The 12,112-nt window shown below is 40.6% G+C and overlaps 2 protein-coding genes across 2 annotated transcripts; one reads left to right on the forward strand and one right to left on the reverse strand.

Annotated features, from left to right (window-relative positions):
• Window positions 1-843: 843 nt before the first annotated feature.
• On the reverse strand, window positions 844-4,161 carry plpp6 (phospholipid phosphatase 6). The gene is made up of 2 exons (XM_033965679.2): window positions 3,524-4,161; window positions 844-1,369 (listed from the first exon to the last, which is right to left on the reverse strand). Exons 1-2 carry the CDS (start codon window positions 3,987-3,989, stop codon window positions 1,002-1,004), a joined length of 834 nt encoding a protein of 277 aa, XP_033821570.1. The 5' UTR covers window positions 3,990-4,161; the 3' UTR covers window positions 844-1,001.
• Window positions 4,162-4,385: 224 nt separating this feature from the next.
• On the forward strand, window positions 4,386-11,109 carry prdx6 (peroxiredoxin 6). The gene is made up of 5 exons (XM_033965560.2): window positions 4,386-4,568; window positions 5,832-5,988; window positions 6,622-6,765; window positions 7,037-7,183; window positions 10,012-11,109. The coding sequence occupies exons 1-5, from the start codon at window positions 4,474-4,476 to the stop codon at window positions 10,135-10,137; spliced, it is 669 nt and encodes a 222-aa protein (XP_033821451.1). The 5' UTR covers window positions 4,386-4,473; the 3' UTR covers window positions 10,138-11,109.
• The last annotated feature ends 1,003 nt before the right edge of the window (window positions 11,110-12,112 follow it).

Raw genomic sequence — 12,112 nt, forward strand, 5'->3', positions numbered from 1 at the left:
CTTCCTTGTTCTTTTTCTTGACCTCTGAGAGCTAGATCATGAAGTCAACAATAAGGACTAAGGAGGAGTAAGGAGCGGTGAAGGGAAGGCGCTATTGCTACTTTTGGTGGATCCGAATCACATTTCAGTTTTCTCTAAAATGGGTATGGTCCTGTGCAGGCACTGTCAACCAAATCACAAATGTTCTAATTGCAATCCATGCCTGTTGCAATCACATTTTCTCTAAACAGTTCAACCCTAAGACTGGCTAGCTGCAGCTTCTTACGTCAAACCCCTACTTTAATTATTACCACTAATTTGGCTTTTTGGATAGTTCAGCTAGTGACCTTGCTTAAACAATATCAGCAGTACGTGACTGATGATGGATGATGGAATTTCTGTTCATTACACATTTTATATAATGATGGCATCAGAATATAAGAGAATGATAGCAGTTATTGCTAAACACACTAGTTGTAAAAATTCACAGTTTGTACTTTTAACTATACAAATATTAAAATGATAGGAATGCTGTGTATTATGGTAATTTACAAAGTATAAAAGTGTGTGGATTGTAAAAAATATAAGATGTTGAATCCTTGAAGCCCTCCAATTCTAACATTTTGCCCTGCTTATGTTTAGGTCTATCCTGGGGCATACTCTCCTCAGTACTATAGAGTATACTCATACAAAAAATATTATTTTGTTGCATGCATCAGTGTTCACCATGTCCAGAACAGTCACATCAGGGGTGGGCGATATGGCAAAACTGGTTTTCTAAAAGTCACACTTAGTGAATGAGAATCATGATGTTGAAATTCTAAGTAGCTATATTTTTCTTTAGAGACCATTAATGCTAATGGCTTCACTGGGAAATCCACCACAGAGTCAGGCCAGATCACAGTTCATATTGTCATATCGCTCACCCCCAAGTCACCATGCTCTTGTTTTTCTTCCTTCTTTAAACTGTTACAATCACTACTTAACCTTCTGATTGATTATACTTTCCCTCAGAGCCAATATTAAACTACATATCCCAGCAGCCCTTGCAATGTCTGTGGTGAGATCCACAACATCTCTATCAGGTTGTATTGGCAGTATCCCATCCAAAACCCAAACGCCACATCCGTCACATTATGTCTCCCAAGCATCACCCTGCTTAGACCCACGGTTCCCACCCAGAGCTGAACCAGGACCCTTAGAGGAGCGGCCAAAACCAGGTGGGCCGACAAGAACCGGCCACACATCGCAGCTCGAGTGGCATGGCCCGAAGGAAACGAATATCGGTCCACGGAAAATGTAGCAAACATGTCCATTCGATTATGAGAGGGGCGACGCCGACGCACAAGGGCCTTAACAATACCCACCAAAACCAGGTCCAACAGTAGGCCTATAGAGAAACAAAAGGGTGACAAGAAGAAAAACAGGTAATAAATTTTAAGTATCTATAAAATAACATCAATGAATTTTGTCTGTGCTTTTGAAAACTAGGTCAAACAAGGAATACAAATTGGTTTGGATGGGATGGCTTTAACAATATATTGACATTTATAATCAAATTGTAAGAAACTAGGACTCCTCTTTAATCCGTGGTGTGAAAAATAGGTCAAATGGTTGAACCACAAATTGTTCATGTTAAAGGGTCAGAGTGAAGCTCATACATTTATAAGCAGATACTGCCGTTTTGTTTGCAAGTACTCCCTCTGCTGATCAGGTGCTTTTAAAACTGCAACAAGATTTTAATGAAATGCTGAATTCCTTCATAAATCTTAAATTATAATTGAATGCAAATAAAACTAAAGATATGATTTTTTTTCTAAAAACATTTATGTAATGTGCAAGCTACACATTTTTATACACTAAATGGTGCATCAATTGAAAGAGTCAACACTTATAAATATCTTTGGTTTTGGCTTGATGAAAACTTAGACTTTAAAAAAACAAAACATAATTATGTAACAGTCTAAAATCAAAATGATAATTTTATTACAGAAACAAACATTGTATCACAATCAATTACAGAAGAAATCCTTCTTTCCATACTGGATTATGGGGGTGTGGAGTACATACAGACTTCCACCTCTGTTTTCAAACCGCTGGATCCACTATTTCACTCAGCCCTTTGTTTTATTACAGATGATGGATTTGAAATCCATCACTGTATTCTCTATGAAAAAGTGGGTTGGCCATCACTTTCTATTAGAAGAGAACAGCACTGTCTGAAATTTATCTATAACGGACTACTTCAAAAACTGCCAAAATACCTCACCTGCTTGTTAATCATTGATATCGAAACATTTAATACTAGATCACAGGACTGTATAAGGCTAAGAACAAGCTGTACCAAAATTGAGACGGGAAAGAGGAGTTTTGACTGTTTTGCTTCACAAAAATGGAATGTACTTCAACAAAAATCTAAATTTGTTACCTTGGTAACACAATCACATTTAAATAATCTGGTAACAAACTTTTATACACACACCTGCACCTGTTTTTAATGTTTCATATGGAGTTGTATACTTCTTTGTTTTGTTTGATTTTCTGTTTGTATTGTATTTTAAACAGGGCACCAATGAAAAAGAGCCCAAGTACTCTCATTGGGTGCCCCTGTATAAATAAAGATAGATAAAATAAAAAGAAATGTGTGTCTGCTTTGCATACATGTCCAGTCAAGTTTAACACCATCAAGTTGGCCAATTGCTACTTTAAAAAAATGCAAAAACAAGCTAGGATATTGTTCTGTTCAAATCGCTCTGCTTATAGGTTTCATTTTTGTAACTTTACTGCAGACTGTTTTTATGTATTGGCATACAGGGGCAACAGTGGCTCAGTGGTTAGAGTGTTGGTCCCCCAACCCAAAGGTCGGAGGATTGACTTCACCCACATTGCCTAGTATGAAAGTGGTCAGAGGGGCCGATGGTGCAGGTTGGCAGCCTCACTTCTGTCAGTCTGCCCCGGGGCAGTTGTGGCCACTATAGTAGCTTACCATCACCAAGTGTGGAAATGAATGAATAATGACTATAGTGTAGTGCTTTGGCAAGCCTGTAAAGCGCATTACAAGTGTAAGCCATTATTATTATATTATAATGTTGTTAATTTGTTAGCTGTAATGAAAATGTATCATTTTTATAGTATTGCGAATTAGACTTCTGTGCAAGTCCATTTTTCCTCATTCAAAATATACTCAAAGATAAAAATACTCAGATAAATTGAAAACAACTGTTCTGAAGTGAAGCATGTGTGAGCTTAAATCCCATAAGGGGAAGTGCTGGGATGACACAGTTCGGAAAACGAAGCCAACGAAGTCAGCTGTCTTTAAGTACACTGAATTTAGCGAATGGTTTTATCCAATGAGCTACTATAAGGGCCTTACGATACATCATTGGTTTCATGTGGCTGGAGAGCGCCCTCTACAGCAGAGATTTGGAAATAATCTATTAATCAATATTGATATTGGGTTGGGTGGATGTAAGGTTAGACATAATTAAGAAAACATATATGTGCATATGAGGAAAAAATATGGTGGTCTGCACTGATGTCCTACCCATAAAGAGGTTAAGCATCACTTCTTGTCCAGCAGGACTGTCGCTCTTGTACATGCAGTAAGCGGTACCAGCCAGCCACGGGATGCCATGTCCGGATATCTCTATCAATTTCATCAAGGGCCGAACACTGCCCCACGACGAGTCCTCACAGGCGCACACCCCGAGCCGCTTGGACATCCACAGGTCGATGGCCAAAAGCGAGCTGAGCGCTACCCGGATGAATGACGGGTTGAGCCGTATACCGTCCTCCTCAGGGCCCTGGCCGCTGGCGGAGCCCGTGGAGGAGCTGGAGCCCCTGCGCCGCGTGGGGCTCTCTGAAGCCCGCAGCCGGGCAGTGGCGGGGTCCGAGCCCTGGCGCTGGAGCAGAGACTTGTTCAGAGACGCGAACTCGAAGCGGTCACTGGAGCTGCCGACAGCCTGGCTGCCTCCACTGCGACCTGGGTTTTTAGTTTTGGGAGACGGCATGTTGAACTTCCAATGACACTAAAGTCACTCACTTGAAATTACGATGGCTTTCTAATGGCTATCTCTGTGATGCTATGCAGACCGCCGTTTCTTTAGTTAACTCTTGAACATTTCACAGTTCTTATCACGTCTGGATGAGCCGTAGTGAATCGCCATCTTTGTTATTCTAGTCGAAAAGGAGTGCGGGACATTGAGTTTTATTGTCACTAACAAGATAATGAGGTATCGTATTTTTATTCTTTTTAATAGACATACATTCCTATTAGCGTTTGTTTTGTTAAACCGAAATAACAAAAAAAAAAAAAAAAAAAAAAAACATGACACGATTTTTTTTTTTTTTTTCCTGATTGGTCGTTGGATCACTACCCCTCAGGCTTAGTCGCACCTCTTTCCGGGTTCATTCATGCGGTGATCTTCTGTCAAGCTTTTCTTGTGAAGCCGTGTGTGTAGCTGGTTATACAAGCATCAAACCAGTGGATCCAACATGCCTGGTGGGATTCTGCTCGGAGATGTGTTTCCAAACTTTGAGGCCGACACCACCATCGGCAGAATCAAGTTCCACGACTTTCTTGGTGACTCGTAAGTAGCTCATTGAAACACTAATGTCTGTTATCCAATTCTTTTGGATTTGGCAAAATATATAAACTATCATAGTTACATTAATTAATAAAATAGACTACTGTATAGTATATAAGTTGCGTGATTTAGTGCTGGATTCTCAATGTGATAAATTGCCATCTGCTATTTTCACTCAATTAGGCCAATAGGTTACACAAGCATGACTGAATGTATTGGACTTGTATAATAGACTACTCACGAAACGTCCAAATCCTCATTGTAGTACTAGTTAATAATACAAAAAACTCTAAATGTATTAAAGGTCAGTTAAACAATTGCACAACAAGGCCTACTTTTAAAAAATCCCCAGAGTACACAATAATGTTGCACACTCAACATTGCATTGCTGGTCTAAATGATATTCTGTTTTTCAATGTTCAGCAGTTGTTCAAAATAGTGACTTATTCATGTTACATCATTGGCCAATAAACTGCCACAATGTCCCATATGTGGGGTATTATCCCTTAATGGACTCTAGCCAACTATTGAATAACCTTCTTTAATCAGATGTGAATAAAAGGTGAATTGTGTCTGCTAAATGGATCACTTTGTTTTTGATAGACTTTTTACATGCAATTTTAACTTGATGCAAATAATCCTGTTTGTTACACTCCAAAACGTGATGGTTGCGTTAAAATGTGCACCTCATGTTAGTCACATGACTGCTTTGTTACTGGAATTATAGACTTTTCTCTTTGAATATCACTTATTCATATAGACACTTGCAAAGACTAACAATGCTTCTTAACCTTAACCAAAAACAATTAACAAGACACTGAGTCTTTAGAGTCAGTGTATAAATAAGCTTATAAGGTAAAAAAGCCTATAATGCACTAACTGTCTGTGTGTATGGAAGGGTGGGGTAGTTTTAATGCATATATACTTTTTGTGTTTCAACCCACTGTCCCTTGTCTCAGTTTTGTCAAATGTTTGTGGGTTGTTCCCCAGTCATGGACTGTCCATGTAAAATAGCCCAATGCATCAAATGGCAGCATTTATGTTCTAATTGTACACATGTCAATTGTCGTTTTTTAATAAATAAAATACTACTACTACTACTACTACTACTACTACTGAGGCAAAATTTGAATAATTAATCAACAAGCATTTATTTAACTACCAGAGAGGATTAAATTTTCTTCCAGGAAATAAGTTTAACATAAACTGCAATTAAGCAGCCCTTTTCCTGAAAAGTTTATAATAATAACAATATTACTTCTTTAGATGGGGCATCCTGTTCTCCCACCCGAAAGACTTCACCCCTGTGTGCACCACGGAGCTGGCCTGTGCTGCCAAAGTCTCTGATGAGTTTAAGAAACGTGGGGTCAAGATGATTGCCCTCTCTCTGGACTCTGTGGAGGACCATTACAAGTGGAGCAAGGTTTGGAGAGAAAATACTTTATTTTAAATCTCTATGTGCTTGTATATTATGCTTACATAACTTAACATGAGAACTCCAGATCACAAAGGAGAGAGAGAGAGAAGCTAGGTCAAGTATTCACTGGAGACTCAGTACATGTTCTTTGTCTGCTCTGTGCGAGTCCACAGTTTTATGGATAGAACGTTTTGTCCTGAAATCAAATGATTGGTCAGGCTGCTCGTACACTCCCACGGTCAGAGATAACTTATTGGGCTTCACATTCAACAGCTGCACTCCCTGTAACCTCCCTGTTAGATATTATAGAGACCCCACTGTTCTCAAAAACATCAGAAAACTCCATTTTCCAGAGTCAATTCAAACGTTTATTACTGTATTGCTGGTTTAGTTCTGGTTGTACTTTGTACCGGTTTAAGTCAGCCCTTTTGTCCTGATTCAGTCATATTGTTTTGTCAGTCCAATTTTTATATTTATACCAGATTCAGCTCAATTTTGACTTGATTCTTCAAAGCCTTGTATTTTCTATTGTTGCTTACAGTGTAGTAATGTGTTATGTTAGGGTAGTGATCCTTAAAGGTGAAAGGAGAATTTAAAAAATTGTGACCGTGTATTTACCATTCTTGTTCTTTTTCAAAGGATGTGATGGCCTTTGGCAATGCAGCAGGGAGCCCTCTACCTTACCCAATCATCGCTGATGAAAAGAGAGAGCTGTCTGTGCAGCTGGGCATGTTGGATCCAGACGAGATGGACAAGGACGGCATGCCACTGACCGCCCGCTGTGTAAGCTAATGATATTTTACTACCAAACCTTTGACGATGTACTCACTATAAGCAGAAGATCTGAAAAGATTCCCTTAACCATGATCATACCTTTATGAAAATGATATCCATTTAATAGTTATATGATGTTATGTCAGGATGGCAAAACAACCCAAATGCACTTTGAATTACTTTGTGTACGAATTGTGTTATACAAATAAACTTGCCTTGCCAAATAGCATCAAACTGGAGGAAATATCTATAAATACAGCCTTAATACAATTCCTTCCAGGTTTTTGTCATTGGTCCTGATAAGAAGCTGAAGCTGTCCATCCTGTACCCGGCCACCACAGGGAGGAACTTTGACGAGATCCTCCGAGTGATCGACTCCCTGCAGCTCACAGCACAGAAGAAGGTCGCCACACCCGTTGACTGGAAGGTACAGTTAAATATTAAGACAATACTGATAACAGATAATGTGGACAAGTTTCTTATTTTATTGTTAATGATGGCAGGTTTTTTTTCAGAATCAGAATCAGAAGACTTTTATTGCCATAGTCTGTGAACACAGTTCACAAAGTAGGAACTTGCTTCGGTGAAAAAGTGCAACATAAACACACTGAATAAATACAAATACAAATAAGGGCATGCACAAAGTTAAAAAGATATGCTTAAAAAAAAAATCAAGTGAAATACTTAAAGGGAGAAAATATATATAACAGCAGCATCAGAACAACAGTGCAAAGTGGCTTATTAAAGTGACCGGTATTATAAAATGTCCAGTTTAGTGCAGATATTATAAAGTGTTCATGAGACAAACAGCAGAGGGGAAGAAACTGTTCTTATGGCGAGAGGTTCTGGTCCCAATGGACCGTAGCCTCCTGCCAGAGGGAAGTGGGTCAAATAGTCCATGTCCAGGGTGAGAAGTGTCAGCTGCTATACGGCCTGCTCGCCCCCGAGTCCTGGAGACGTACAGGTCCTGTATAGATGGAAGGCTGCAGCCAATCACCTTCTCAGCAGAGCGCACAATGCGCTGCAGTCTCTGTCTGTCCCTGGCAGTGGCCCCAGCGAACCGCACAGTGATGGAGGAGGTGAGGATGGACTCAATGATGGAAGTGTAAAACTGCACCATCATCTGGACTGGCAGCTTGAGTTTCCTCAGCTGCCGCAGGTGGAACATCCTCTGCTGGGCTTTCTTGATGAGGGAGCTGATGGTTGGCTCCCACTTGAGATCCTGGGTGATGCAGGTGCCCAGGAAGCGGAAAGAGTCCACAGTGGTGATGGAGGAGTCCGTCAGGGTGAGGGGAGGCAGGGGGGCTGTGACTTTCCTGAAGTCCACAATCATCTCCACTGTCTTCTGGGCGTTGAGCTCCAGGTTGTTGCTGCTGCACCAGGACACCAGCCGGTCCACCTCCCTCCTGTAGGCAGACTCATCGCCGTCCGAGATGAGTCCAATGAGAGTGGTGTCATCCGCAAACTTAACCAGTTTGACAGAGTCGTGGCTGGAGGTGCAGCAGTTGGTGTACAGGGAGAAGAGCAGGGGAGAAAGTACACAGTACACACAGGGGTCCAGGTGCTCAAATGACTTCATGACTACAGACGTCAGCGCCACAGGTCTGTAGTCATTAAGTCCAGTGATCCTGGGCTTCTTGGGGGACGGGGACAATGGTGGACAGCTTGAAGCAGGCTGGAACGTGACATGACTCCAGGGAGGTATTAAAAATGTCCGTGAAGACAGGAGCCAGTTCCTCAGCACAGTGTCTAAGGGTGGAAGGAGAGACACCGTCTGGGCCCGCTGCCTTGCGGGGATTCTGCTTCCTGAAAAGCTTAGTCACGTCCTGCTCCAAAACTGTGAGGGCAGTGGGGGGGGGTCCGAGGTGGGTTTGGAGGTAATGTCCATGGTAGTGAGGGAGGAGGGGGAGGGGTGTGAGACTTCAAACCTCGCATAAAAGCCCTTTAACTTTTCTGCTAGTTGTTTGTTGTCCACAGCGGGAGGGGCTTTGGGCCTGTAGTTGGTGATTTGCCTAAGCCCTCTCCAGACAGAAGCAGAGTCATTGGTGGAGAATTGCTGCTCCAGACGTGTATTGTACTTCGCTTTAGCCTTTTCCACCTCTTTGCTAAACGCATACTTGCAACGCCTGTAGCCTTCATGATCTTCTGCCCTGAAAGCCATCTCCTTTTCCCTCCTCAAATGTCTAAGTCTGGGTGTGAACCAGGGTTTGTCGTTAAAAGTCACCCTGGTGCATGATGGAATGATGCTGTCCTCACAGAACTGAATGTATGACGTCACAGTGTCTGTGTACTCATCCAAACTGTCTGTGGCAGCCTTGAACACATCCCAGTCTGTAGTGTCCAAACACGTGCTAAGCTCCTCCACAGCCTCACTGGTCCACTTCTTAGAAGTCCTCACAGCAGGTTTGGAGAGTTTCAGCCGTTGTTTGTAAGCAGGGATGAGGTGAACCATGACGTGATCAGAGAACCCTAGAGCAGCGCGGGGCACGGCTCTGTAGGCTCCACTGACTGTTGTGTAACAGTGATCCAGCGTCTTCTGCTCTCTTGTCGGGCAATTAATAAACTGTTTATATTTGGGCAGTTCCTGGCTCAGATTTCCCTTATTAAAACTTCAATTTAAACTTCATACGTGACACACATAGTGAAATATGATGATAACAGTAATTTCAGTAATTCACACATGTATAAATTCATTATAGAAATTCCAATATGTTTTTTCCAGTAAGTTTTCTTTTAAACAGATCGATTTTAAAATAAATAAAAAAAATTATTTGGCAGCTGACTGAAAGGTTTCAAGTTTTCTTCAGTGAGAGTGAGAGTCTTAAAACCTTTGAGTCAAGTGCCTCTCCTCCGACGCACCTGTCAGTCAGGTGTGCAGAGTCTACACAGAAACAACATTTATTTGGCAGACCAAATGAACCTCTTTTCATTAAACCTCTGTTATAGAAAGTATGTTTTATTTCAACTTATTATGTCTTTGAGAGGAAAAAACAAACATTTGGTGTTTCATATAACCAAATATTTTCTATTGGTCAGTTTGATGATATAAATCGTTTAACAGAGGTTATTGTGAGTTTGAATCTGAATCGGATAAAAATCTCCTGACAAACATCCTGTAAAAAAATAAATGTGAGATACACATGCCAAAAGAGTCAACAATAATGTTCTGTATTTTTATGTGTACATCTTACTTTTGAAAAATAAAAAAAACTTGTTGTGAACCTTAACCTAACACAGGCCTTTTTTACATTTCAGCCTGGCAATAAAGTTATGGTCATTCCCAGTCTCTCTGACGCTGAGGCTGCAGCCCTCTTCCCCAATGGTGTGACCACAACGGAGCTACCCTCTGGGAAGAAATATCTGCGATACACACAGATCTGAAATAAGGGAAACTCCATCAAGAACTTTGCTATTCACTCTGTTTTATGTGGAGAAAGTCAAACTAAATTATAATCTTGGGAATTTTGGAAAGATTATCATCATTATTCAGTGCCTTTGTCTTCCCAAATAAAGGTGGTATCACTTGAGTTTTAATTCTGAAACTTTGATTTTCTTGAATTTTTTTTTATTTATTTTGAGTTAGATTTAAACAGTCCCGTTTGAAAGTTTGTAACTACATAAATTCACCACTAGACGTGTGCCTTGTAATGCTGATTATGCAGACAATTATTTCTCTACTGGCTCTGTAAGACCACTTTTTGCCACTAGAGAGCGCAACATTCATACAATTCACTCAGTACTTTAGTTCAGTGGCTTTTGTGACGTTTAGGTTGACAGGAAGGACGCGCATGTCTCTTCTGTTCTTAGTCTCTGACAGGGAGAGGTTGTAATAATCTTTAATGACATAAAACTAAGCAAACATGTAAAACCATCAAGTTTTTAAACAGATTAAAATGAGCAAATATTACCTCAAACTCCAAGAATATTATGTTTTTTACTATGGGGTATTCATATAAAATCATAATAATAGTATGTAAGTGTACATAAGTGTATGAATACCCCATAAACTACTTACTGACCACAACTTTGATAATTCTTCAGATGCGTCACGTTTAGCCTAAAATATTGTGAACTTATGATTACTGGGTGAAAAATGGTTTAAAATGCATCCTTGGGTCTCAATAAGCAGGTTGTCTCCCCTATGGACCAGGCAGAAGTGTAGGATTGCTCTTGGAGTTATTCAAGCCTCAGAGCTGCATGTCTGAGCACAGTATTAGTTACACTGAGTGCTCATCTCTCACAGTGGCCTTGTATTCACACAAGAATGCTGAGGTCAAACACAAGAGATGGGAATCCCTTTGGGTGTGTGTAGCCCCAGTATGCATCAACTCAGCCATAACTTTTAATCATTTATTCTTTGCAGTGAGAGAGAATTGTCAAAATGTTAGTTAATATACTATTAATATTAGTTCTACTGTTATTCTATCACACTGTTTATTGCTTATTAAGTAATTACTATGAAAATACTTAAGTTTGTTTACATATATATATAATAAACAAACTTTAGTAAAAGTGTGACACGCTGTGAACTGCTTGAACCTGTCACCCACTTTCTGAAAAAGCCCATACTGCTACTACTACATATTTATATATTTTACTTCTTTATTAGATTTGTCCATGTAAAGTGCAATCCTTGTTCTTGGAGACAGTACCTTCTTTCTTGATCCAAACAAGTTAAACTCTGGCTTCTCTTCAAATGTGGGATGAAAATTATGTATTCAGTTGGTCTCTCTCTCTCTCTCTCTCTCTCTCTCTCTCTCTCTCTCTCTCTCTCTCTCTCTCTCTCTCTCTCTCTCTCTCTCTCTCTCTCTCTCTCTCTCTCTCTCTCTCTCTCTCTCTCTCTCTCTCTCTCTCTCTCTCTCTCTCTCTCTCTCTCTCTCTCTGTAAACACTGTTTCTCACCCCATTTTTCTCTCTCACCCTTCTCTTATGGCTTTTTGTCCTCAGGAGTCATCCAAAATAATACGATGTAGACAGAGAATACTGATCAAATGCATTTCTCAGATTCCACACCACAATGGGCTGTGCCACAGCTAGCATGAAACTCGCTTTGGGTGTCAGGCTCTGGCTTAATTGTGCTGTACCAACCCTCCCCTCCCGCTCATCTGTCACCCATGGGTGCGTGGTGATCTGGCCCGAACTGTCACCCTTTGCCTCGCCAACTCTTCAGCTAGTAATACAACACGGGGCCAGCCCAGGTCTCACAGGGAACAACACACAGCATTATAACAGCAGCTGTGTAAAAGGTCAACAAAGAAAGCAATGAGCCTATGCAACAAATAAATGAATATATATTTTTAATCAATGTACCATTTTAAGTACCAGGTATGTGTCACATTTACTCAATTTGTTTTATA

Source organism: Periophthalmus magnuspinnatus, chromosome 4 (assembly GCF_009829125.3).
Source record: "Periophthalmus magnuspinnatus isolate fPerMag1 chromosome 4, fPerMag1.2.pri, whole genome shotgun sequence".
NCBI lineage: Eukaryota > Metazoa > Chordata > Actinopteri > Gobiiformes > Gobiidae > Periophthalmus > Periophthalmus magnuspinnatus.

Bases quoted from the DNA above. Each gene is read 5' to 3' on its own strand.
- plpp6 (XM_033965679.2), bottom strand. From the start codon at position 3,989: ATGCCGTCTCCCAAAACTAAAAACCCAGGTCGCAGTGGAGGCAGCCAG. The intron at 1,370-3,523 runs GTAGGACATCAG...GTTTCTCTATAG, and splicing joins GATGCTTAACCTCTTTATGG to GCCTACTGTTGGACCTGGTT.
- prdx6 (XM_033965560.2), top strand. From the start codon at position 4,474: ATGCCTGGTGGGATTCTGCTCGGAGATGTGTTTCCAAACTTTGAGGCC. The intron at 5,989-6,621 runs GTTTGGAGAGAA...TCTTTTTCAAAG, and splicing joins ACCATTACAAGTGGAGCAAG to GATGTGATGGCCTTTGGCAA. The intron at 7,184-10,011 runs GTACAGTTAAAT...TTTACATTTCAG, and splicing joins CCACACCCGTTGACTGGAAG to CCTGGCAATAAAGTTATGGT.